The sequence below is a fragment of the Spermophilus citellus genome (genome assembly GCF_964194105.1).
Source record: "Spermophilus citellus genome assembly, chromosome: X".
NCBI classification, from domain to species: Eukaryota; Metazoa; Chordata; class Mammalia; order Rodentia; family Sciuridae; genus Spermophilus; species Spermophilus citellus.
The window spans coordinates 75079488-75105507 of NC_138190.1; the positions used below are offsets into that span (position 1 = coordinate 75079488).

General features: G+C 45.9%; 2 protein-coding genes across 10 annotated transcripts in view; one reads left to right on the forward strand and one right to left on the reverse strand.

Annotated features, from left to right (window-relative positions):
* The window catches only part of LOC308638708 (voltage-gated potassium channel KCNC1-like), a 38155-nt gene extending 32164 nt beyond the window's left edge, over nt 1-5991 (reverse strand). Inside the window, exons 1-2 of one of the 2 annotated variants that reach the window (XM_081276409.1) lie at nt 5945-5964; nt 3513-3609 (exon numbers count right to left, since the gene is read on the reverse strand). The gene's annotated coding sequence lies outside the window, so the exon portion shown is untranslated. Of the gene's footprint in view, nt 1-3512; nt 3610-5944 lie in introns of both variants that reach the window. The other variant, XM_081276408.1, reaches the window with a different exon arrangement.
* Nucleotides 5992-6251: 260 nt separating this feature from the next.
* On the forward strand, nt 6252-25997 carry LAS1L (LAS1 like ribosome biogenesis factor). Of its 8 annotated transcripts, XM_081276406.1 has the most exons (14): nt 6254-6584; nt 7313-7438; nt 8425-8494; nt 9288-9369; nt 10215-10496; nt 10631-10677; nt 11539-11648; nt 13919-14004; nt 14327-14377; nt 14711-14917; nt 15262-15409; nt 20447-21021; nt 23644-23794; nt 25676-25997. In XM_081276406.1, the coding sequence occupies exons 1-14, from the start codon at nt 6379-6381 to the stop codon at nt 25797-25799; spliced, it is 2265 nt and encodes a 754-aa protein (XP_081132532.1). In that variant the 5' UTR covers nt 6254-6378; the 3' UTR covers nt 25800-25997. The 8 variants fall into 8 exon arrangements, 7 of the variants coding, with proteins under 7 accessions (XP_081132530.1, XP_081132532.1, XP_081132526.1 ...); XM_081276400.1 differs by lacking the exon at nt 14327-14377; XM_081276401.1 differs by lacking the exon at nt 14327-14377 and having other exon boundaries at nt 10215-10400.
* Nucleotides 25998-26020: the final 23 nt, after the last annotated feature.

Sequence of the window (26020 nt, forward strand, 5' to 3'; positions counted from 1 at the left end):
ATGCCCATTTTTTCATAGCTCTGATCATTACATGAAATTTCACCATATAGTTAATCATAGGGTTTCTTGTAGGTTATTTTCTTTCTTCCAATAGAATGTAAATTCCATGAGGGTTGAGAATGTGTTCTGTTTGTTGCTGTATCCTCATGCCTAGAATAATAACTGGTACACATGGGTGCTCTATTTAAAGTTCTTCAATGAATTACTGAATGCATAATTACCATATAGCTTCAGATTTCAGTCTTCAGGATATTAGAAATTCTCTCCCCAGAGTAGCATAAGACACCAAAGAAACTTGTGTCTGCTGGAGCTTTGAGGTTACTTTAACTCTCCATTCTCTTTATAACTGTACAGCCATGGTTCAGCTCTTAGGACAGAATTTTGTTGTTATTCTTTTTTGAGATTTTTTTTTTGGGGGGAGAACACTTGTGTGGCAAAATTTGTATTAAAATTACATAGGAAATTTTTAGGACTGAGGGTATAGCTCAGTGGTATAGCGCCTGCTTAACATGTAAAGGGCCCTGGGTTTAATTCCCAGTACCACACACACACACACACACACACACACAAAAAAAAAAAAAAACTTAAAGGAAATTTCAAAGATAAAAAAAGTAGCTTTAACAATTATTGATGAGTGAACAATCTTATTACATCTTCTATACCCTTCATTCTCACCTGCCCCCTAATTAATTTTTCACAGCTTTGGAGGTACAGTTTTCATATAATAAACTGCAAACTTTAACTAAGTGCAAAAAATGGGTATAGCTCAATGGGAGAGCCCAAGAAAGAAAGAAGATAATGAGTTTCTTATATGCAGACACTTATGAACCATGGCCAACACCGATATAATGAACATATTAATCATCCCAAAATTGAGAAGTATTTTTTTAAACTACAGATTGCAACCCAATAGTCATTTATGGAAATACTTCTGGGACAACTGATGAGAGATAAATCTGGATGACCTGCAAGTTCATTTTCTTTCTCTTTTCAGTGGCTCAGCTGAGAGCTCGCTGTTCTAGACTGAGCCAGCTGTGGAAAGACATGGCTTTTCACTGTTGTCAGTATTCCTGGAGGGCAAGGCTGTTGTTCCTAGGGCCCTTTGTATGCAGACCTTGGCCCTGGGTGTGCACACTCCCTAGCATTGTTCCTGATTTGAGAGATCACTGATACATTTCTTGTTACTTAGAGAAAGTAGGTGTTGTCTCAATTTCCCAGTGTAGAGGTGGAGCTTCTGTTCTCTTGGAGTGCTCATAGTAGTATAGTCTGCCTAACCAGGCAGGTCCCTCTTAGCTTGTACTCTGACTATATAGTTCACATAGGTTATCTATGACCAGACTATGCCATGGAACAAGGAGAGTTTGGGAGACTGTGTGTACTCTGCTACTCCTCTGCTTACTTGTAAGTTTCCGCACAACTCACAACAAACCCCATGTTATATCTGTATTCTGTGCTGACTTCCAAAATATCACTAGGCTGTTGATAAGACAAAGCTGTTTACTGTTTACAGGGAAAAGGAAAATACCATCTTGCAAAGCTTGGGCTCAGAGGGTGGAAGGCCAGGCCAGAATTTGAGAAGTGTAATTCTCAAGGTGGGTCTTTCAATGCAGGGACTTGATTAGATTTAGGTAAGGATTATGATAGAACTGTTCAGGTTTGGTAGAAACAGCAAGGAAAGAATTTTGAGGTGAGGAAAGAGGATTACAGAATTTGAAAGTCTCTGTTGATGCTTTCCATTGAAGAGTTGATGTGATAATCCTTTAATGAAAAATATGTCCATTTGCCTTAACAGGGGAGTTCTGGAAAAGTAATGTCATGCTAATGATAATGAATTGCAAAGTCATGTTATATAGACAGTAAGGAGTGGTTTCATTACTGTATTAGGTGGGTGTCTAGGATGAATATGGGGATGTTTTGAATTTTAGGTGCTAGTTGTATATGTCCATGACGTAATTACATGGCAATAATGAGTAGCATTTTTTTTAAATGAAACTAAGTAAACTAGAATTAAATTGCATTTTTCTCTTGTGGTGCTGATGATCCAACACTGGGCCTCATGTATACTAGGCAAGTGCTCTACCAACTAAGCTAAATTCCCAGGCCCAGAGCTGAATTGCATTTTTTTAAAAAAAATTTTTCCAGTACTTGGGATTGAACCCAGGATTGTTCTACCACTGAGCTACATCTCAATCCCTTTTTACTTTTTATTTTGAGATAGTGTCTTACTAAGTTGCCTAAGCTGGTTTTGAACTTGTGATCCTCCAGCCTTAGCCTCCCAAGTAGCTGGGAGTAGCTGGGATTAAAAGTGTGCTTCACAGTGTCTAGTTCATTTATTTTAATTATTTATTTTTAGCAGTACTGGGGATTGAATCCAGGGCCTTGTGCATGCTAGGGAAATGGTCTACAACTGCTTTACAACCTCATCCCTTTTTATTTTGAAACCGGGTCTCACTAAATTGCTGAGGCTGGCCTTGAATTTGTGATCCTCCTGACTTAGGCTCCAACGTAGCTGGGAGTACAGGCAAGTGTCACCACAGCCAGCTTGAATTGCACTTAGTAAATGTAAGGTTTTTTTTAGCTTTTGTTTTAGTTACACATATGTATGTGTGAAAAGAGTCATGAAGTAAAATGTTTTTCTTACAATGAGTCTGGATCCAAAAATATTTGAAAAGTACTTGCCTTAGAAAGACACTAATAGAGGGGCTGGGGCTGTAGCTCAGTGGAAGAGTGCTGGCCTAGCGTATGTGAGACGCTTGGTTTGATCCTTAGCACCACATAAAAATAAAAACAAATAAAATAAAGCCACTCTTTTTTCTTTTCAACTACAAAAACATTTTTAAAAATTTTTTAAAAAGATAGTGATAGACTCCTAAAATAGATGATCCTTGCCTGTCTCAACTAGCTTGCACTTCACGGAAGAATACATAATTTGAAGAATGGAATGGAGGCCCTGTTTAGGTAGATTAAGGGATTGAGTGGGAATTTTGAATCCATAGTGCTGTTTTGCTTTTAGAGCACAGAGGGGAACTAAATCATATTGTTACTGCAGTATGAAACAGAGAGACTAAACAAGAGAAAATTATTTTATGAAAAAGAGGCTTGAGTTCTTAATACTTATCAAAAAGAAAGGTTGAAAAATGCTGCAACACTATCTTACTGGGAGTTGATGTGGTTTATTTGGGAATCATTTAGTAAATAAGGATTAAACAGAAGTGGGACCTGAGACTGTGTTAAACACTGGGGGCCCCTGCCATTGAAGCTGTCTGTTCGGATGCAGATCTGTAATATAGGTAAATTTAGTCCCTTGTCTAAAGGTTGTAGCAGAGCATGGGCTTCAGAGGAAATCAACAGGTTTTTTTTTCCTTTTCCCTTTTTATTTTATTTTTTTGCATTACTGGGGATTGAACCTAGGACCTCACATATATTAGCATACTAGGCAAGCACTCTACCACTGAACTACCCCTCTAGTCCTTTTAAAATTTTATTTTGAAGCCAGGTGTGGTAGCACATACCTGTAATCCCAGCCACTTGGGAGGCTGAGGCAAGAGGATAATAAGTTTGAGGCCAACTTTAGGAACTTAGTGAGGTCCTCAGTAACTTGGTGAGATCCTGTCTCAAAATAAAAATAAGATCATTGAATTGTCAAGATCATTGTATTGTCATGTGCAACTAATAAAAAAATAAAAATAAATAAAAGCAAGAAGGGTCAGGGATGTAGCTCAATGGTAAAATGACCCTAGGTTCAATTCCCAGTATAAAAAAATATTTTAAGACAGGGTTTCACTAAGTTTTCTAGATTGCTGTTGAAGTCGCAATCTTCCTGCCTTAGCTTCCCAAGTAGCTGGGACTACAGGTATGCACCACTGTACCCATCTTCTTTCTTTGATTTTTTTCCCCAGCTCCCTTCTTTCTTAATGGTTCCATCTTAAACCATGTAACTTAACTTCAGCTTTCTTATCTGTAAATTAATGAAGACAAAACCAACTTAATTGAAAAGACAAAATACACAGGGCAATTAAGGAAACTCAGAGCTTTATAGAGGCAAGTAAACAAAAGAGTTATCCATGAGAATTAAGGGAGTCCCAAGGAAGAATGGAGAGAGTTTTATCCTAGAAAATTTGCCAGAGCAGGGCAATGTAGTCCTTTGCAATTCAATTTTGGAACACAAAAGAGTGGGAGAATTTATCAACTCTTACTGCTGGTTCAGATGAAATTCAAGGTTGTCAAGTACTTTCCGTAAGTCCTGGCCCAATGTACGCATTCAACAAGTGTTTCTTTCTCTCCTTCTGAAAGTAGAATGAAATATAAAATGTTGTAGAGTTCAGAGAAGGGCATGAAATATTTATGAACTAACTGCAAAGGACCACACTATTATGGCAAATTCCTTAAGGCCCTCTCTATCCTTCCTCATGACTTACACAGACTCACAGATGATTATCTCAGGGAAACTGGATTTGATAAAAGCTTCCAGAATTTTGTGGGGTGCTGGGGAGTGAACCAAGCAGGGCCCGCACTGCTAGTAAGTACTCTATTAATGACCCACGTCCCCAGCCCTTTCTGTTATTCTTATTTTGAGACAGGGTCCTGCTAAATTGCCTAGGTTGGTTGCAAATTTGCAATCTTCCTGCTTCAGCTTCCCAAGTAGCTAGGACTACAAGTGTGTGCCACCACACCTGGCTAGAATCCTGAATCTATTTTTTTTTTTTTTTTGTACTGGGGATTGAACTCTGGGGCACTTGACCACTGAGCCACATCCCCAGCCCTATTTTGTATTTTATTTAGAGAAAGGGTCTCACTGAGTTGCGTTAGTATCTCACAGTTGCTGAGGCTGGCTTTGAACTCAGGATTCTCCAGTCTCAGCCTCCCAAACTGCTGGGATTACAGGCATATACCACCCCACAGACTAGAATCCTGAATCTTAAAGGTGAATAGTGGTTTGCGAGAAAGAGGGAAGGAAGGAGTGTGTTCTAGGGAGGGATAAGGAGATGGGCAAAGACATACAGACTTAAAAGATACATAAGCAAATTACATTCCAGGGTAAGTTGACCGGAGAAAGCAGCACATACAGAGAATGAATTGTGATTTATTGCTATTAAGTGTTAAGAGACTCCTGGCAATATTAAAATTGCGCCAACTGTTCTTTCTCAAGTGTTAAATTGGAAAATAACTTTTGAGAAAAGGATTGAGACAGTCTTAAATATATTTTAAACAACCTGTAAAATCAGAAGGGCTTCATGATACACTTTCCTTCTACAATCCTCAAATCCCAAGGAATAATGCTGAGAAACTAAGTATATATACCTTTGTGGATGTTGAAACCAACAGCAGTGGAATGCTGGCAGAGAAAAATCCAACATTTTTAAGCTATGGGAGAGAACGAGGGACCAGCCTAAAACCCTTATAGTAGAGATGGAAAAACAAACAAACAAAAACCACACTAAAATACAAAGAGGGACAGAGACCACATAGCAGCAAGATTCAGATAAGACTAGAACCCAGGTCTTTGTCCTTGGAAGATAACTCTCATTCTAGTCATTGGGGCCTCATATCACTGTGCAATAGGCTGGTACCAATTTAAAATGGCCCCTGGGTATTTTCCAAGAAGGCAAATCCCCCTCCCCGCCCCCTCTCCCCCCTCCCCCACGCCGCCTTCACGCCCCAGAACTGGGGATTGAACCCAAGGACTATCCACCACTGAGCTACATCTCCAGCCCTTTTTTCTTTGAGTCAGGGTCTCCCTAAATTGTCAGCGCTGGCCTTGAACTTTTGCTCCTCGTGTCTCAGCTTCCTGAGTCTCTGGGATTACAGGCGGGCATGAAAAGAAAGCAGATTTTTTTTTTTTTAAACCCAACGGTAACGATATGGGTATTTTCTCTGTATTCCTTCTTCAGTGTCCAAAGTGTTTTACTGAATTATGTCCTGATTTACGGAAATCATAACATACCTGAAAGCCCATATCCAGGAAGTACACGGGCAGACCACAATCCTTCCACCGGCCGCCAAGGGGCGCAACATAATTTTTGTTTCTGTAGTCCAGACACACCCTTTCCGGTCAGGGACAGAAACTGGAGAGCAACCTGGAAATTGGCGGAACCTAGAGGCTAAACACTTGCAGCTCGATGAGGCTGTTTTGTGAAAAGAACACTTCCGGCCGGCAAGGAAGTAATCACACATGCTGTAAAGCCAGCCTCCAAATCCCACGTTTCGATTTGCTACGCTAACGCTGGGAGGAGGGCTTGCGTCGGGGTCATTCTCTCACATTGGTTGCTGGGACGGCGGCGTTTTGGAGTGAGGGTAGCACATTGAGCTGAAGCTGTGCGGTGGCACAGGGCCAGGCATCTATCCCAGTTCTGGTGGGAATTTGGGACAGGGTCAGCAATGGATCTCCAGGGGATGGATCTCGTGTGGAGTGCATGGTACGGAAAGTGCTTCGAAGAGAAAGGGTCGTCGCCACTCTTGGCTCCAAGCATCGTGGTCGCCTGGCTCAGCAGGGCGGAGTGGGAGCAGGTGACGGTTTACCTGTTCTGTGATGACCATAAGTTGCAGCGGTATGCGCTGAACCGCATCACAGTGTGGAGGAGCAGGTAAGGCGGCGGGCCCAGGCCTCTTGCCTGCGTGCTGGTGGTGCTTCACCTCTTCTTGGTCAAATTCCTAAAAGGCCCCGTTCTCAAGTCCTCCCCTAAATCGCTTAATGATGCCACTTTCCCAAGTGCCTGGAGGAAAGTCGCAGGCAAGCTCTTGCACTAATTTCGTTGGTGGATGAAAAGTAAGAGGGTGTGTCTCAACAAACCTCTTGTCATATTTGTGAGATTTGACTTTTACCTCCATTAAGTAACCCTTTCTTGGGGAGGGAGCCGGTGAGAGCAATGGGCCTGAGCGAGGACTTAAGGAGCAAGTCAGCATCCTAGTGTAGATTTCTGGTGCTGATTAGGCAAGTGGGAGAGGGTCTTACCTGAAGAACCATGGTCAAGTGGGGTGTCTCTGTCCAGTTTATAAGATTGGGGCTAGACTAACAAGGGATACTGGGCTTCTCTAGCTGAATGATTGAGGGTTGCAAGGTTAAAGAAGGGTGTGTCACACAACTATTGATAGGTAGTTTCCCAGATGTCTTGTATACATCCTAGCTAGGTTCCTAATGCCCTGTGTTGGATCCCACAGACATTACCCTGTCATTCCCATCTTTTTGTTTTGTGTCTTCTTGCACTCTTGGGCCAGTATATAATGGGAATATCCTGCAACAACCAAGGTTCTGAAGTAGAGGGTGGACTAGTGTAAAGGATCTTTATGATGGTGCTGGACTGTGGCCCTTTAGGTTAGGCAACGAATTGCCTCTGGCAGTGGCTTCTACTGCTGACCTGATACGCTGTAAGCTCCTGGATGTAACTGGTGGCTTGGGCACTGATGAACTTAGACTACTCTATGGCATGGCATTGGTCAGGTAAGACCTGCATGGGGTAGAAATTGGAGGGGGTACGGTTTGGGATCTGAAGGTGGGGCAAGCATGTGATAAACAAGGCTTGCTTTAGGTACAACCTGAAGCAAAAAGCCCTGGGAGTCCCTGAGTGTGGCTCAGCCTGATTGCTTGACTTGACAACTTTTGGAAACCTGCCCCCATCAACATATTCTTTTTATTTCTTTTTAATTTGAAAGACTTTTCTCTTTTATTTTCCTTTCCCTTTTGTAACATATGCTTGGCTGGGTGGGGAGGGGGAATGGAGATTTACACCAGGTCATCTTTGTAGATCTATTCCACCTTTGACATTCTGATTTTCAACTCCTCACCCAGAGGAACTTTTTTGAATGGCTTTATTGCTCTTGGGTGTGATTTAATGTGGCTTTCCTAACGTTACCCCCATCTGTACCTGGCACCACCCTTTTCCCTTTTCTCTCCCCCATGAACACTGAAAGGTTGCTGAGTTGTGGAAGTGAAGACTTGGGCTGGGAGTTCCTGACTTAACAAAATGACTCAGTGATTTTAGCTGTCTCATTCACTTCAGGAAAAAGGTTGCCACTGAGTTTTCTCTTGTGTCAAAGCTTTTTCTCATACCGTTCCCCCCTGTTGCCTTGAGGTCCTCCCTTTATCCTTTTACCTTCTCTGCCATTAGCTGTTCTCCCCATATTCAATTTCCTTTGTTTTAACATCTATGATATGTTATGTTTTAGAATATTATGTCATGATTATTTATCCTAACTTAACTTGGCAAGGCCAGAACAGTGTCTTATTCATTTGTATGGATTCAGTATAGGGCAGACTCTCTGTAAATGTTGGAGGGCATGGAACTATCCATGTTCTGGCTGGCAACAACCTTAATAACAGGACAGTTAGTGGAAAGTTGTGGAAATGCAAGCTGTCAGTAACTCAACAAGATGCTTTGGATGAAACTTTTCCTTGGGCTATGCCACTTATTTCTCCCCCAAACCCAGGTTTGTGAATCTTATCTCAGAGAGGAAGCCAAAGTTTGTCAAGCTCTCCCTCAAGTCTCTGGCTCAGGAGGTATGTATAATAAAATGGCCTTGCTCAATTCTCTTTCTTCAGTAGGGCTCCCTAAATGGGGAATGGGGTAAGGTGTATATACAATCAGACTAGCTCATCCCTTCACTAGTAACCAAGGCTGGCAAGAACTCTAGAGCCTCAGCTTCTAGCTCAAAAGAAGCAGAATTGCTCCCTTGCTCCTCACAGTATGTATCAGTGGACTTGACCAGTCTAGCTTGCTGGGGATGGCCCAGTGAAGCTGAGGAGCCTGAATGTACCAATGTACCACTGGGTGGGGAGAGGAAAGAGGTGGTAGTCACAACACCTACTCTCAGGGAGCTGACAGTCTGAGGGAAGAGAGAGCTCAGCCAAGCAGCATGAAAATGCCAGATATTCCTGCCCTGAGTGAGTATTTAAAATGTGCAGAGACCCAGAGGGCAGGCATGTTCAATCATCAAGAGACACTCCCCGGAGGAGGTGTGGGATAAAGGAAGAAGTAAAAGGGATCTGGAAAGGGGAAAGGGAGGCTGGAGAAGGTAATTGTTAATGCTAATTCACAGAACTCTCTGTTGAAGGAGAGTGGTTATTGGTTAGGGTAGGTGGGTGTCTTTTTTTTTTTCTTATTTTTAAGACGGCCTCCACAGAGTAGTAAAAAATAATCAAGAGACCTGGTTTTTAATCTTAGCTCTGTGAGACTGGAATCTTCTCTTAAGACCTCAGTGTCTCTATCTATACAATGGGATGGATGTTCAGGCTAGTTTATCCCTGGGTCTCTTCCAACTATACTATTTTAAATTTCTATGCTCCCTATCAGGTGAACATTCCAGAGTGGGTTGTTGAACTTCGCCATGAGTTGACCCACAAGAAAATGCCCCATATAAATGATTGCCGCAGAGGTGAGTACCCAGAGGGTTATCTAATATCAGCCCTCTGGGCCTGGCTGGGTGACATTTGGGATATACGGATAGGGAGGAGGTTCTTACTTGGCATTGGGGCTGCAATTATGGTGAATCAAGTGAGGTATTCACCTTGGGCACAAAATTTAAGGGATTGTCAAAAGCTCAGAGATCAAAATAAATAGCATTTTAATGTGGAAAAATGTATCAGGAACAAAATATGAAAAATAAAAGCAGGATTACTATCACTGAGTTCTTTTGCTTCAGGCTCCCATGTGACTTGGCAGGGTACTGTTTTGATGCCTTGATTACAGTTTTTTGGCCTCCCCTTAAATTTTGTTCCTGAGGTGGTACTTCAATAGCCTCACCATAAAGGGGAGGGAGATGCAAGTTAAGAGGCATTAGCCATCACAGTATCATGAACTCAGGAGTTCTTTGGACATCCATCTCATCCCATTTAAGGCCCCTTGTTTTAGCCTTTTCTCTTCTAATGAGATCTAGAAAAGGGAAGAGACTTAGCAAAAGGTTATGTAACTAGCTAGTGGGATAGTATCCTAGTCCTTTCACTTACCATTCCTTGCTGTTTTTGGCTTCTCATTTTCAGACCCAGTGTTAGGACTAGGAAAGGAGCTGCCGGTGAATAGGAGAAAGCAAAGAACAGGAAGATAACCCATAAGGAAGTAGACTGTATCTGGATATGTGAGATTTGAGTCTTGGAGCCAAGCCTCTTTCCTAGGGCTTTTCCATAATGCTTATGATGCTAGAAGCCCACAGGACTGGAGACCTACTAGTTCCTTGTCTGCAGCTTGTCCTATGGCACTGCCTTCCTTCTTCCCCTCCTCTAGGTTGCTACTTTGTTCTGGACTGGCTCCAGAAGACCTTCTGGTGCCATCAATTAGAGAACAGCCTGAGAGAAACCTGGGAGTTGGAGGAGGACAAGATGGAGACAGAGGAAGAGGACCAAGAAGAAGAGAAGAACACTGCTGATGACATCAAAGAACAGAAACCAGAGCCTCAGGATGATGGGAAAGGTGCAGAGTTGGATGTCAGGGCTGATGGAGATAGTAAAGTCAGTGAAGAGGTGGATGCTCATTTGGCAAAGGCCCTGAGACATAAGGAGTTGTATGGTAGGTGTCCATGGGGGCAAAAAGGGGCCCATGAGCCTGGAAAGTTCAGGCTTAGGTTAGCACTGGTTATTTCCCTGGCTCAGCACTTCCTCAGGGGCTGTAGTATCCTATATCTCTCCCCATTCTGTTTTCAGAAAGAGCCCGAGACTTGCTGGTATCATATGAAGAGGAGCAGTTTAAGGTAAGAAAAGTTCCTTTGACTTGGCATGCTCTCATCTGCCCCAGCCATTTCTTCCCTCTTGCCAGCTACCTGAGAAGTCTTGAGAAGGAATTTGAAAGAAATGTGGCAAAACATGAGGGAACTTCTCAGAAAGAGAGGGGGGAAGCTAGGAAGGAGACAAGAGCAGCAGAGTCCAATTGGATGATCCTCCACATCGATGGAAGGGAGCAGATGATGAAGTTTGTGGATAATCTGCCCTATGGGTGGTAGGGAACAACTGGGAATGGGTAGTTGCACAGTCCTGTAATTTTGCAGTCTACCAGCAGGTGGGGCCCGAGAGCTTCCCTAGATGGGTAAGCCTGAGGGGTGTTGTTTTAGTTGGAAGGGAAGTAGCTCATTTAGTTCAACCCTGCCTTTTCAAAGAAGAAATTGAAGCTGTGAATTAATAAAGGACAGACCCAAGCCAATGATATAGCATATACAGTTAAAGACAGAACCATAATAAGAATCTGGGTCTCCTGATTCCCTTTCTTCTGTAACACCTTGTACTGCCCTCATTCCTTACTCTTTTGCCCAAAGGTTTCTACCCATCTCCAACCAAATGCTTCCATTGGATATCAAAGTATTGGGGTATCTGATTATTGGGAGCCATGAAGAATTAGGAGGAGGGAGAGGAGAGGAGGAGAAAGCCTGGCATTTAAGGGTCATGTGATTTTTATTGGTAGAGGCAATAGGGGAATTGTGGGCCCACCCCTGCATGCCCTGCCTTGTCTCCATAGGGCAGTCCTAAAGTCTTATGTGAGGGGATCCTGGAGAGGTTGGGGGTAGGTTGCCTGGCTGGGTCCTTGACCAGCCTTCTGATGGAACCTCTTTTGCTGACAGGTGCTGGAGAAATTTAGGCATTTACCTCAGGCTATTAAGGCGTGGAATAAACTATCCCCATGTGTAGAAGGCATCTTGGCAGAGCTCAAGGGCATTTCATGGGAGAACAGGTATGTAGCTAGGTAACCAGGGGCTGGCTACTCACTAGGATAGAGGGTAGCAGCCTCACTGAAATCAATTCCCATGTCCTACCTTGCCAACCTGCTGTAGGAAAAATCCCAGAGATAATTCTGATCCTTCACATGGTGACCCATGTTTTGCATGATCCTCTGCCTCTGGCCCTGCAAGCTTCTAGCTTGGGGTTGCCTACAGTGAGTCACTAGAATGACCAGAGGAATGAATATGCACTGTCATCCATCCCCTGACCAGCTTTGTTTCTTTTTGTCAGGTGGGATGTGGTGTTCTTGGCAAGTAGGAAAAGCCTATGATCCTTAGCACTTCACTGCCAGCCCTTGTTCCAGTTTGAGAGCAAAGACATATGGTGGGCACTGCTAGTCTGTTTTTTCAAATTGCTATCAACCTTGGTGGTTGTAGTTTGGGGGACACAGGAAGGGCCTTGTCAGAGCCTGGCCCCTAGGCCCCTTTTTCTCTATGGCCATGAGCCTTATTTTCCCCCCTAAGAAATAATGTTCAATTTAATGAGAGCAGACAAAGAGAATCTACCCATCCTTTTCTCATCCCTTGTTCTTGGAGCATTCTACCTAAATTCAAATGAAAAGGGGAGCTTTTTACTAATAACCTGAGGAGGCAATGATAGACTAAGGAGAGTAGAAAGGAATCTGGGATGGAACAGAATATGGGTAGATGGCATAGGTACTAGACTGGACCTGGAGGGGAGCCTGCAATGTAAGTTGGGATTGCCCCTGCAGTCTGCTCTTCACCCCCAGGATAAGACTACTTCCAAAGGTATTTTATCAGTGTCTGCTCAGCCTAGGATTCTTGGCTGTATTCTTCAGCAAAGAGATGGCTAGCAGTTGTCCAGCAGCTGGGGAAAGTATCCTTGTGCCCCTACATAGTATGACTGCTAGTGCTGAGCAGTTAGGTTGGCTGCTATAAGTGTTTTTGGATACTGTACTAAGAAGATGAGAGGTAAAAAGACAGCAATTCCTCCTTAGGCCTACACTGCTGGAGGGAGGGAGCTTCAGGTTTTGGAATACCCTGGGACCTATTTTCCACCCTCTAGGCCTGGTCAGCTGGGAGGGGCTCTTGGAAAGCCACTAGTTCTGGAGCAATTAGCTTGCTGTTGCTGGTTTAGGTTTGAGCTAGATGGGGTTTAGAGATTACCTGTATAGTCTACTTTATCCCATCTTACTTTTTCTGGGTTTTTAGAGTTCCTAATAAGAGAGCCTATGCCCAGCTACTCAAAAGGCTGAGGCAGGAAGATCGAAAGTTTAAGGGCAACCTGGGAAACTTAACAAGATCCTGTCTCAAAAATAAAATAAAGAGGTCTGGGAGCATATGCAGCTCAGTGGTAGAGCACTTGCCCAGCACGTGTGAGGTTCTGTGTTCAATCCCAGTGCAAAAAAAGAATAATAAGAAGAAGAGGGCCTATGAATTGTATTTCATATTTTAGCCAGCAGTTGAATGCCCACAGTTTTTACTTCTAAGATGTGAAAAAAAAAGCAGCCAGTTAGATGGGTGTGTGTGTGTAGGGGAATAGAGAATGATCAAGAATGGTCAAAGGAAACCAAAAGACTATAGGAACTGAAGTTTATCATGATACCGGGCATTTAACTTTTCTCTGTGGGCCTGAGACTTGTCTCCATCTGTTTGTTCAGCCACTACTGCTCTCATTACAGGTCATAGATCAACATGTGCTTGGTAAATGTATGTTCAAAACCCACTGATCCCAGCTCTAGCCCCAGGAGGCTCAAGTCTAAGATCCCCTTGTCACCTGCCCCATCTCCCCCAATGCTGCCTTGGCCACTTGAAGAACCAGAGAACATTAGTTCTGGGTCCTATATCAGCTTCAGTTTGCTAGACTTGTGTCCTTTTCTTTTTTTAAAGCTCTGTAGTACTGAGGATTGAACCAGAGCCTAGCACATGCTAGTCAGGGCCTCTACCACTTAGTTATACGCCTCCAGCCCTTTTTAAACTGTAGAGACAAAGTCTCATCAAGTTGCCTGGCATGCCTTAAACTTGTGATCCACCTTTCTCAGTCTCCCGAGTAGCTGGGATTATAGGCATGTGTCACTGATGCCCAGCTTATCATCATCATCATCATCGTCATCATCATTTTTTGAGTCAGGATTTTCCTATTTTACCTACTCTGTTCCTAAACTCCTAGGCTCAGGTGATCCTCCCACCTCAGCCTCTTGAGTAGCTGGGACTACAGGCATGCACCACTGTACCTGCCTAAACTAGTGTCGTCTTATTCCAGGAATGCTGTGCTGGATGCTTTCTTGGATGACGGCTTCCTCATTCCCACATTTGAGCAGTTGGCAGCTTTGCAGATAGAATATGAAGGTAAGGTTCTAGGAGCTCAGTGCAGCCCTAGGGTTCTGTTTCCTGGGCAGGAATACCAGAGTGGGCTGGGTGCCAAGGTGGGGGTGGAAGCCTCTCAGCCCTCCTGGCTGATCAGAACAGGGAGCTCTGCTGATGTGAACATATGGGATTGTCCTTAGGTGGCCTGGAATTTGGTAGGGTGGGTGTGGTGGATAGGGTTGGGGGAGTCTTAAAACCATTATTGTGCCATGTTAATTGTGATTTAGCCACTAGCTAGACAGCTAGAGCAGTGGCACTGGTATGGCCTTGCGAGGTCATCTAGTCCAACATCCTCATGTTACAGATGGTCAGACTGAGGTCCAGAGAGGGGAAGGTACTGACCCAGAGTCACACAGTGAGTTATTGACAAAGATGAAGCTAGAACCAGAGCTCTTTTTCTTTTTATACTTTGTTTTTGAGTCAGTTGTTTGTTGCCAGATACTAACTGGTTTCTCTTTTCCTGATGTTCTGCTCTTCTCTTTCCTTCTGTTCTGTGGTGGCAACTCTTGTTGTTGGTGGGGCTTGCGCGCGCGTCCGCTTTCTTTCCCCCCTCTCTGTGTCTGTCTCTCTCTCTCTCTCTCTCTCTCTCTCTCTCTCCCCCTTTCTTGCTCTTGTGCTCTCTCTCTTGCTGTCTCACTCTTGCTGCCATTGCCCTCCCCTCCGTCAACGGGTGTCCCTCACAAACCAGAAAACGTGGACTTGAATGACGTCTTGGTGCCAAAGCCGTTCTCTCAGTTCTGGCAGCCCCTGCTCAGGGGCCTGCACTCCCAGACCTTCACGCAGGCCCTGCTGGAGAGGATGTTCTCTGAGCTGCCAACCTTGGGGGACAGTGGGATCCGGCCCACCTACATCCTTAGATGGACCATTGAACTGATCGTGGCCAACACCAAAACTGGTGAGGGAGACTAGCCCTAGATCCAGGGCATAAGGCAGCCCAGGCAGTGCCACTATACTCAGATCTCTGCTGAAAATCATCAGACAGATACCTCCCTTGTTAAAGGTTTAGGTTCATCTAAGAGGGCCCTGTGGGCACCAGTGGACAAATTTTCCTCTTTCCTTTTTCTTCTCAGAGCCAACTAAACTGGGCTGGGGCAAAGTGCCCTGAATGCTATGAGCAGTTGGGAGGTATAGGGTAGGGAATCTGGGGGGATGGAAGGGGCAGAGCCAAGCTTTTCAAAGTGAAATGCTGGGGGTGGGGGTCACTGGTTCCTTCTTCTCAGGCTCCCTCTTCTCTCCTAGGAAAGAATGCTCGCCGATTTTCTACAAGACAGTGGGAAGCAAGAAGGAGCTGGAGGCTGTTCAACTGCTCTGCCTCCCTTGACTGGCCCCAGGTGGTTGAGTCCTGCTTGGGCTCACCTTGCTGGGCCAGTCCCCAACTCCTTCAGCTGTAAGTTTCTTGAATTCCATCTGGTAAGAGGGTGAGGTCCTGCAAGCTTTAGGGCCACATGGCCCTAGAGTGGCCTAATTGGAAGACACTTTTGAGGACATCTAACCCAGTCCCCCTTCCATAGACACGTGGGGGAACTGAGTCTTGGGAGTGAATAGAGTATTCTTCCTTTTAGATCATACAATTTATGACCTGGCTGAACTGAGTCCAGTGTGAGAATGCTTAGCACAGTGGCCTGCACAGAGTAAGTGCACAATAAATGGTAGCTGCTGTTTACTATCAAACCCAGGTCCTCTGACTCCAAGCCCAATGATGTATCCTCTATTAGTTTTCCCAAGGTACCTCTGGTAGTTACTCAGCAACTTTAGTAGTTCCCTATTGCCTTCCTGGTGAAATGAAGGCTTCTTGGCTCAACATTCAGAGATCTTTCTGATTCTGGCCCTGCCTGTCATGGTAACCATACCTCCTGTGAGTCCCCTTTACCCAATCCACCCTGGGTTCTAATGGTCAAACTGAATATTGTACTGGTTCCTGTAAATACCTGTGGTTGTCTCTCTTTCCTTCTCTGTCATGTCATGACCCGAAACCACTTCCCTCATTCCCATGGATGCCTTCAGCACCTGTTTTTCTTCTTGATTTCTGGAGCAATATCTGTTTCATTTGGGTGACCCATCTGACACTGCAGCTCCTCAACTCCAGTGACTTTCATTCTCCACTACGCTCAGCAACCCATCTCCATCACTCAGAGCTATTTCACCTCTGAAAGCTGACATTTCAGCATCCTGCTCGGTGACCACCACCTCTTGTTCTTCTAGTTTTCACCCTTACATCCCATGACACCTGCTCTTTGCCTGCATCCAGACCTCCATGCTTCCATTTTCTCCCTCCCTTGACCTTGCTTCTGCCCAGTCCTGTCTGTGGTTGATTGCTTCAGCCACTCATCATCAGCACCCTCAACTCTGCTCATCCTTTGGCTATATCTGACTTGCAAACCCCCATGCTGGGATTGATCCTCCCCACTCTGCTTCCCCTGCTCCTCAGCCCGGGTAGCTGAGCTCTGCTGGAGAAAGCAACATAGCCCTGCGGATTGCTGCCACTGCAGAGGTATGATTTTTAATCTCGGGCCAGGCCTCAGTTCTGCTTGTCTGAACTTTGACTTGTTTTCTGACAACTTTTTCTCCCATTCCCTGACTATTCTGAACCCTTACCACTTACCTTGAGCCCCTCCCTCTCTCCCATTTCACCCTAGCTTCTTCGAGCACATGGAGGCATCCAACAGGGCCCCCTCGACCTGAGGTCCAGCCCTCGTGAACTGATCTGCAGCTGCAGTCAACCTCGCCAGTCTCAGGATGAGGTGGCCTTGCCTCTCCTCAAAGCCTGCTCCTCCACCTGTGCTCTGGAGCCACCTCTGCCAGCATTGCTGGGGCTTCAGCCCAGCCTCTCACTTGCTCTGCTGGTTCTTGCTCCTCAATTTATGAATGTGTCTGTTTTTCTCCTCTTAAAACAAAACAACAGTAATAGCAACACAAAAAAAATCTGCTTTGACCCCACATTCCTCTGTTGGGTTATCACCAGCTTATCACTCCTTCCCCTCTGATCTCAAAAGAATAGTCCTCAGCTAATAATCTCAATTTCCTCACTGCCCTCTTACTCCTCAACCAACTATAATTTGGTGCTCACCTCTAGAGCTGCTTTGACCTAATACCAAATCCAATGGGCCCTTGTTAGTCTCTGTGTTTACTGCATTGAAAATGTTTACTATTCCCTCCTAGAAATGCCTGTGCTTATTACTACTGCCTATAAATTGCTAAGGCCTACCTAAATCTCTTTATCTAGCCCAGGCATTCCCCTCCCCCATGGTTCAGCCTCCTATACGAAATAAACTGCATGCTGAACATCTCCCCTTGGAGACATTTTAGTGTAACCAAAAGAATTGGTCATCTTATTCTCCATCCCAACTCAAAAGTGATCTTCCTCCCCTGGCAGCACCATCTACCCTGTCCTGTTGACTCCTGAATATTTCCCAAATCTGAGATTTTGTGTTGCCGTGTCTACTTCCCCCAATGTCTCCTTCCCTCTATTACACTTCTTTGAGAGCAAGGGCTCTGTATCATGCCCAACCACACCACACAAATCCAGGCACCAAATAGGCCCCATTAAACTGAAAACTGCTCTGCTGTTTCCTTGCCAGCAGTGCTATCGTTGGTGGGAGCTGACCTATGCCTGAGGAATGAATGAAATGGGAGACTGGATGCCAAGGCCCTTTTAGTCCCTGATTCCCTGGTTGAGTCTTTCTTGAATCCTTATGGCATCTGGGCACAATAGTTTTTATATGGTTAAAAAATGTGACCTTGTAGACACATTCAGCCAAGGCAAGGCCTCCAGGTGATGGGACTGAACCAGACATTGCCAGATGTGTGCATTATAGACTAGAAGTGACATGGCTGGGTGGGAAACTGGGAGGATAATCCGAAGGGTCTGGAGGCATCAGGAAGAGAATCATGAAGGAAGCATTTGAGCAATTCAAGCAGAGAAAAGAATAAAGGAAGTTTCGAAGTGCAGAAGGAACATGGCATGTGTATCTGGGGTGGGGGAGGGAGTGAAAAGAGTAGCATGGAGAGGTTTGGATAGGTGGCCTTCAAGGTACTTTCCAATCCTAAGTGCCTGCAGAGTGGAAGCTGCTGGTCTTGGAGAAGTCTGGACCACAGAGATCTTCTCCCAACCCAAGCATACCAGAGGGATGCGACACATGCCAGCAGTAACAGCGGCTTACTTGGGTACGATTTCTTGTGCACAGATCCTGCCTTTTCCAGATAACCAGTTGAATTTATTCCTAATCACCCCATTACAAAGAGTGGGGATAAAGGGGATGTGCTCAGGTATGATGCTGCAAGTCAGAGCTGGGGCCAGAATCCAGGTAGCCTGTCTATAGTCCCATGTTCTTCATAATGCTCTAATAGAATGTACTGTTACAAAAAGCATCTGTTATTAGATGAATACAGAACTTGGCTTTTGTTTTCCCCAGAGAAAAAAAAAATAAAAAGATACCACTGGCAATTAAGTGTCAGGCATGGTGCTGTGTTTTTTTGTAGAGATTATTTCACTTAGTTTGACACAGCAATCTTGGGATATGGAGGTATGGTACCCTTCTTTGGCAGATAAAATATTGAGGCTCCGAGGAGTGAAGTGACTTATCCAAAAGTGACATGGTTTGTACAGTGGACAGTGGGACAGGGATCTGGGCCCAGGTCCTGTCAGTTTGAAGTCTACCTTCTTTCCATCAGCTGGAACCTGTGACTGTCTCAGTCCTGAGCTGTGACCAGGCATACACAAGGGAGGAAATGTCTTTTGAGATTGTATCACCCTGCACCTGAGTGGTCCGACTGGATAGCTGGAGATGGTGGGTGGGTAATAACAAACAGTGGTGATAAGGCTTCTTGCCAATATCGAGTGCCTGAGAATATTTATTATTAATCACACTAATGGACCACAGTGAGAGGGCAGAGAGTTACTCTAGCTTTTCCTCTAATAAAGCTGGAAGCTTTTCAAGAGCTTCCCACAGCCAGCCAATATCAATTCAGTTTGAACCAAGGTCCTCATGGAGTACAAAACTGGCCCGCAGAGATACTCTCTCAGTCAAGTCCCTAGCCCCCAGCCCAGTGGCCGGGCATATGTGACCAATCCTTGGGTGCTGAGAGAACAAACAGTCCACTGGACACGTGGTCCCTCCATGAACCATGCAGTTCACACTCCGTACACCTGGAAGGACACTCCCCATCCCTCCACCCTGCCCACCTGTCCAGTAGGGCCTGGGTGCCTAGTAGGTGCTAGCTTCTATGCAAGGCTCCATGAGGAAGGCTTGCCCTCTTCCTCCCCAGCGACTGTATCTGTTGGTGGTTTTGTTGTTAGCACCGTCTGTTGTGTGCACAATGTCATCATCTTTAATTCCCCTCTGCCTGACCCTTGCCATCGGTCACCAAGCCCTGCTCTCTGTCTGTCTGTCCTTCCCAGCTTCTCCCTCTCATCTCCCCTGCCAACGCCCTAGGCCAGCCCTCACAGATTCTGGCCTGAGCTGTCCAAACAGCCTCCTCCCTGGTTGCCCTGCCTCAATGCTGCCCTACCCCAACCCCCACCATGGGGACCATGGTGATCTTCAGACAGGCAGCCTTCACCTGTGCTCAGTTGGCAGGCGACCCAGTCCCCAACTACACACACTTCCCTTCCCAGCTCTCTCTTCCTGGTGTAGATCCTCAGCACAGGCCTTGCCCTCTAGCCAGGATACTCTCACCACACGCAGCAATGCAGTGTGCTCGCTCTTTGTCTGGTCCTCCTGGGCCTTACTTCCAGCACAAAGCCTGCCCTCAGTTGCTCCTCCCTCCTTGTGCTCTCTGCCTGCCCCCATTCCTATAGTTCCCCTAGAAGGTCTATGATGCTCATCAGGCCTCCCTTTCACATCCTGCTTTGTCTTGTCAACTGCTGCTTTTTTTTTTTCTTTTTTTCCATTCCAGGCTAGGCTGTAGCTGTTCCATAAAGGGATCACATATTGTGTTCCACTCAGAAGGAGCCCAGCACACATTAGGCATATCCTTGGAGTTCAGGACAGATTGTTCATCCAGGCCAGAGGAGAGAGGGATCTGCCATTCTCATTTCCAGCCGGACAGGCCTGTCGGCTAGTTTGTGTTTCTATGTAGTGTTTCAGTACAGACTAATAGCTATCATTTATTGCATGCCCACTATGTGCCAGGCACTGTGCCAGGCATTCTATGTGAGCTCTCTTATTTACTCATCTCAAGGAACCTAGAAGTTAGGTATCATTATTGTCCTCATTTTACTGAGAATGGAAGTGAGGTACAGAGATGAACCAAAGAACTTATTCAGGTTCCATGGTCCTGTTGTTTCTGTGTTTTGTGTGCTCTACTCACTGCCTTTCAGAGGCTGGTGTAGAAGCTCAGGGACCAAGTTCAAACCCTAGAGTGTTGGGGTAGGAAGTGACTTGAGATTTTGAATCTTTCCTACCCCATCCCTCCATTTCCTCAGTGTCTTCAAAGCCATGGGACAGGTCCTGCCAGATGGGGAGCAGGAGAAGCTGCTGCGCATCTGTTCCATTTATACTCAGAATGGAGAAAACAGCCAGGTGAAAGAGGGATCAGAGGCTCCCCCCAGCGTGAAGTCTCCATACACACTGGATAGCCTATATTGGGGTCTTAAACCAGCTGGTTCTAACTGTTGTTCTGAAGGAAAGGCCCAGCAGCAGGGGGAACAGGGCAGTCATAATGATATCAATCATGAAGAGAAGGAAGAGAAAAAAGTGTTGCAAGACCAGATGGAAGAAGATGATGAAGAAGATGATGACGATGACCTGGAAGATGAAGAGGGAATTGAAGATGACGATGAAGATGGTGATGAAGATGATGATGACGACGACGATGATGATGATGATGACGATGACGATGAGGATGAGGATGATGAAGATGAGGAAGAAGATGAAGATGAAGACAGAATGGAGGTGGGACCTTTCTCTACTGTGCAGGAATCCCCTACAGTGGAGAATGCCAGGCTCCTGGTCCAGAAACGAGGAGCTTTGCAGGGTTCTGCATGGCAAGTTAGTTCAGGTAAGGAACTTGATATGCATTCTCCCCTCACTGATTGTTTCTCTTTGAACTAGGGAAGAGATAGAAAGTGGCAGGAGGTAGCCAGTATGAGTCAAGCTTGGGAGAAAGTCAGGTACATGGATGACAAGTGACTTTCTTCCCTCTGAGAATGGAGCATGTAAGCACCAATGACCACTGTTGGGTGCTCACTGTTTCATTTGTAGAGAACATTTAGAGGGGACCGCGTGGGTGTGACCACCAGGCAGCAGCACTCAGGAGAAAGTGAGAAGTGGAGGAAGTATACGTATGATTCTGCTTCAATATGCAATAAGGAGTGCTTTCTGTATATTCATGGAGTCTGGCTGGTTGTGAGACACAACAAAATCTGGTGAGGCCACCTGAAGGAACATTAAGTTAGAGACACAGGAAGTATGATCAGAAGAGAGAATAGAGTGATATGGATTTTAGATGTTCACACAAGGTCATGAGTCTAGAGCCTAGGGGAATGGAGGTACAGGGAAGGTTGGTGATATACACACAAGAGAAAAGGGCATGGCCTGTGTACTATGGCCTGGGGGAGGCATAACAGCTGGACCTGGGAGTGGTATAAGGTGGCCATGATGGGGAGTGAGATGGAACCAGAGACAAGGCAGTGAATGAGCTTATGGGGAGAGCTGTGTCTTTCACCTTTCTGTGGATGTTCATGGAAGGGCTAGAGTATAAAGGCCCTGGGTGGGAGTGTTAGGGATGGGTGAACACATTTTATTTCTGTGTGTGTGTGTGGGGGGGGGTTGGGGGTGTGTATGTACCTACTAGGTAAATTGTGGCACAGAGATATCTCTTAGGGCAAGAAAGGGCATATGGGGGATGTCTTTGTAAATAGCAAAAGGAAGGATGTTTGAACAAGCAGAATTGTGTGTGTACGTTGAAGGGACCAAAAAAGTAGGGGAAGAACTCATTGTGAAATGGGCTGTAGTGTAGCTGTGTGTGCATACACTCATAGTCGTATGTCTTTTGTTTTTGAAGAGGAGGCAGGGTCACTGAGACCCATGAGGGCCAAGAGTTATCTGTATGAGGGAAAGAAGTGGCAGCAGTGAGAGATGGGAGCCTAGGAAATGGTGTGAGACTGCCCTCTAGATGTGGCCTGTGTGTCCATGTTGAAGGATTGGAGTTGGACAAGGTGTCAGATGAGGGCAAGTGATATAGACAGTGTTGGGGATGTTAGCGATGGGGTGGATGGTATGGTCACATAGCCCATGGGTGGAGTAGTACCTGTGCCTGAAGGTAACTGTATTATAGCACAGGGACAAATGCTTGTAAGAGAGGAAGAGCTTTTTTTTTTTTTTTTCAATGCTGGGTGTTGAACCCAGGGCCTGGCACATGCTAGAAATGTGCTCTACCACTGATGTACACCCTCAGTCCATCATCTTGTTTTGAATTGACACATAATTGTACATATGTATGGGATGCACTGTAATAATTTGATACATGTTTAAAATATACAGACAGCACTTTTGGATGGGCTTCTATATGTGTTACATAAACAGCTGGTTCAGGTTTGATACTTTATAGAATGTTGAAGGGGCCTTATGAAAAGGAGAATTCTTTGAGTATCAGGGAGATGCAGGAAGTCAGAAGTCAGAAAGAGAATATGTGTGGAAGAGTTAACTAGCAAAGGATTCTCTTGAAAACAGTGGATGTACTTGTGTAAAGATGGGGAGGAATGATTTAAAATAATACTATGGGGGATGTTGAAGCAATAAGACAGGGATAGGAAGGGCCTGGCATGGTCCATCCTAAAGTGGAGAGAGTGTGTGTGTGTGTGTGTGTGTGTGTGTGTGCGCGTGTGCGCGCGCATGCACGTGTGCATATGCATGTTGGGGGTAGGCTGTTGGTTTAAACTACAAAAAGCTAGTGTGTTAAATCTTTCCTTCTTTCCCTCAGCCATTATTCCTTCTCTGTCTATGCATGTGTGCAAAGTTGGGAACTTGAAGTTGTCTGGTTTGTATGCCTGTGAATGTTAGGTGTGGAAAGCAGGGAGTGAAATGGAGGACATTTATTGAATGGAGGGCTTGGTATGTTTGCTTTTGTATGCTTGGGAGGCAGTAGAGGGTGGGACATGTGAGATTGCCCTTTCCTGGAGAAAAAAGTATTCTTTGTATGAGCCTCTGGGGCAAGAAGACCTTGAATGGGGCAGGTAGAACACGGTACCTCTGAGGGCCCACCCTGAGGTAGAGAAGGAAGAAGGGCCATGAAGAATGTGTGGTGAGCATGTGCTGTGGTGCACACCTGTAATCCTAGCAACTCCAGAGGGTATGGCAGTAGGATCGCAAGTTTCAGGCCATCCTTGGCAAGTTCAAGGACAGCCCGGGCAACTAAGTAAGGCCCTGTCTCAAAAAATAAAAAAGGCTGGGATATAGCTTAGTGATAGCACCCTTAGGTTCATTCCTCCACCCACCAGAAACAAAATGTCACCACTTATTCTTATGAGGATAGATGTAGAGGAGTGAGGGTGGGGGTATGCAGAAAGCTCATATTGAGATGGCTGAGTGGGCTGGTTGGATGGACAGGGTGGGTAGTCCTGTACACCAGTTAGAGAAACAGCTCATAAGCCTATTCTTTATGCCTCTCTTTGCTTCACAGAGGATGTGCGATGGGACACGTTCCCCTTAGGCCGAATGCCAGGTCAGACTGAGGACCCAGCAGAACTTATGCTGGACAATTATGACACCATGTATCTTTTGGACCAGCCTGTGCTAGACCAGCGGCTGGAACCCCCAACGGGCAAGGCTGGGTGAGTGCCCATGGCAGCAAGATTTCTCACCCCCTTTGTCTGCTGCCTGCAAGAGGGAGCAGACAAAGTGAGGTGGGTAGGTAGGTGGCTGGGCCCTTGCTAGGACTCCCTGCCCCTAGAATAGAGTGCCACTGAAGTAAGCACAGAGCACTGGCTTGGTTCCCTTCGCAGATTGGGTCCAGTTTTTGTGTGTGTGTGTGTGTGTGTGTGTGTGTGTGTGTGTTTGTGTATGTGCATATGCACACACACGTATGCACGTGCTCACATTTGCATGTCTGTTTTGGGAGGAGAGGGGTCCATAGCTTTCAGTGAATTCTCTGAAGGGTCCCCCATTCCTAAAAGGTCAAGAACAGATGCTCTTCATTCTGTTCCTGAGGAGAAAACTGAGGCCCAGAAAGGGGAATGGATTTGTCCAAAGGTGCATAGAATAATCAGTAGGCCTCCCCGTACTGTCCAGGCATTTTGGTAGCAAGGCCTGCGCAGGGCTCCATGTTCTCGCCTTTGGATCACAGGCGGGAGAGCCCTGGGCTCATCAGGGAGCCAGGAACCAAGCAGCCCTTGCTGAAGGGCTATGCTGGTAACACAAAGGAGCCCGTCCAGAGGGCCTGTACATTCCGGAATGCTGGGCCACTGTGACTGGGAGAATCCTGTGAGTACCAGAGAGAGACCCCTTTGGGCCCCTGAAATTAATAGTCCATCCCTGTGCTGTTTGCCGACTCCCTGGGAGATGAACCCCTCTTCATTTGGGCATTCTGGGAGAGGGCTCTGGATCCCAGGGGTCACAGAAGCAGGCCAGGCCCAAGACAATGCCATGGACTCTGTATCTGAGGCAAGGGGGCAGTAGGCCTCTTGGAGAAGAGAGGAGATAGCTGGGGAAGCCAGATGGGAGTGGGATTCACCTGTCTGAAAGACCCCTTCTCTCTTTAGTCCCAGCTAGCCTGGCCCTGGGTAAAGCTGGCTTAGTGAGTACTAGGGTATCAGGGGTATCAAGGTATAGGCAGGTGGAGTAACCTGTTAAATCAAGAAGGAAGCAGATTTGGCCCAGCTCCTACACTTCCTGGGCTGGAGCTGGGCATTCCCACCACAGCTCCACCCTTGACTTGGCTATGTGGCCTTGGGCAAGTCATTTCTCATCTCTGGACCTCAGTTTCCTTGTCTGTAAAATTGTGGGTGATGGGAGAGATGGGACTAGATCATCTCTAAGGGGTTTTTCAGCTGCAGTAGTATAACCATGGATCTGCCTGAGGGGAAGGATGATGGCTTTGTTCTCAGCTGTCACCTCATCCAGCTGGAAGGACCTTTGACCTGCAAGAAGCAGGGGAAGCAAGGGTGTTTTGAGCTGGGCCAGGGAGAGGGAGGGCAGTTATCTCCCTCAGGCAGTCTTGCAATTATGGGATGGGTGCTGGGCCTGTCCCTAAAGACCAAGCCTGGCCTTGGGCCCTTTAACCAGCTATTATATGTGGGAGGGATACAGCACAGAGTCTTCTGGGTCCCCAAGCTTCAGGAATTTGGAAAAGAGGCCCTGTTAAGGCAGCCACTTCATTATTTTCCTGGGGTAGAGTTGTGTGGGACCCCTTCCCTTAACCCAGACAGCTCTCTGTGGGCTTTAGTCTGGTTTATGTACTGGGTTTTGTATAGTGTTTTCTTTGAAAAGTTTATTCTTCCTTCCCTCCCTCCCTCCCTCAACTGTGGGGAGGGCAAAATCACCCCTGGAGCCCAATTGAAATCACTTTTTAGATTTGCTCCAGTCTTTTGTATAAAAAGCCAGGCTGGAGGGTGGGCCCTTCTCATAGACATGCACATATCAGGCACTCTTAGCTCCTCTAGGAGCCTAAAGTGCCTTCTTTCCTCACTGACCCCCCCCCCCCACTCTTTCCACAGCACCCTGGGCCTAAGCTGTGGTGTTGGCAGTGGCAACTGCAGCAATAGCAGCACCAATTTTGAGGGCCTTCTCTGGAGCCAGGGGCAGCTGCATGGGCTCAAAACTGGCCTGCAGCTCTTCTGATGCCAGCCTTGATGCAAGTGTTCATCCATCCCTGCCAGGACAACAGCCCACCCCAGAGTCCACCTGATGTTCCATGATACAGTTGGGAGACAGCCTGAATCAGTCATGGCAACTCATCTTTCCACCAGAATGGAATTTTGAACGTTTTTCCCCTTTTTATTTTGCTTTGGTTTGAAAAACAATAAACAGGCAACTGTAGTTTTGGTGTTTGTGAGATGAGG

Bases quoted from the DNA above. Each gene is read 5' to 3' on its own strand.
- LAS1L (XM_081276406.1), top strand. From the start codon at position 6,379: ATGGATCTCCAGGGGATGGATCTCGTGTGGAGTGCATGGTACGGAAAG. The intron at 7,439-8,424 runs GTAAGACCTGCA...CCCCAAACCCAG, and splicing joins TATGGCATGGCATTGGTCAG to GTTTGTGAATCTTATCTCAG. The intron at 11,649-13,918 runs GTATGTAGCTAG...GTCTTATTCCAG, and splicing joins GGCATTTCATGGGAGAACAG to GAATGCTGTGCTGGATGCTT.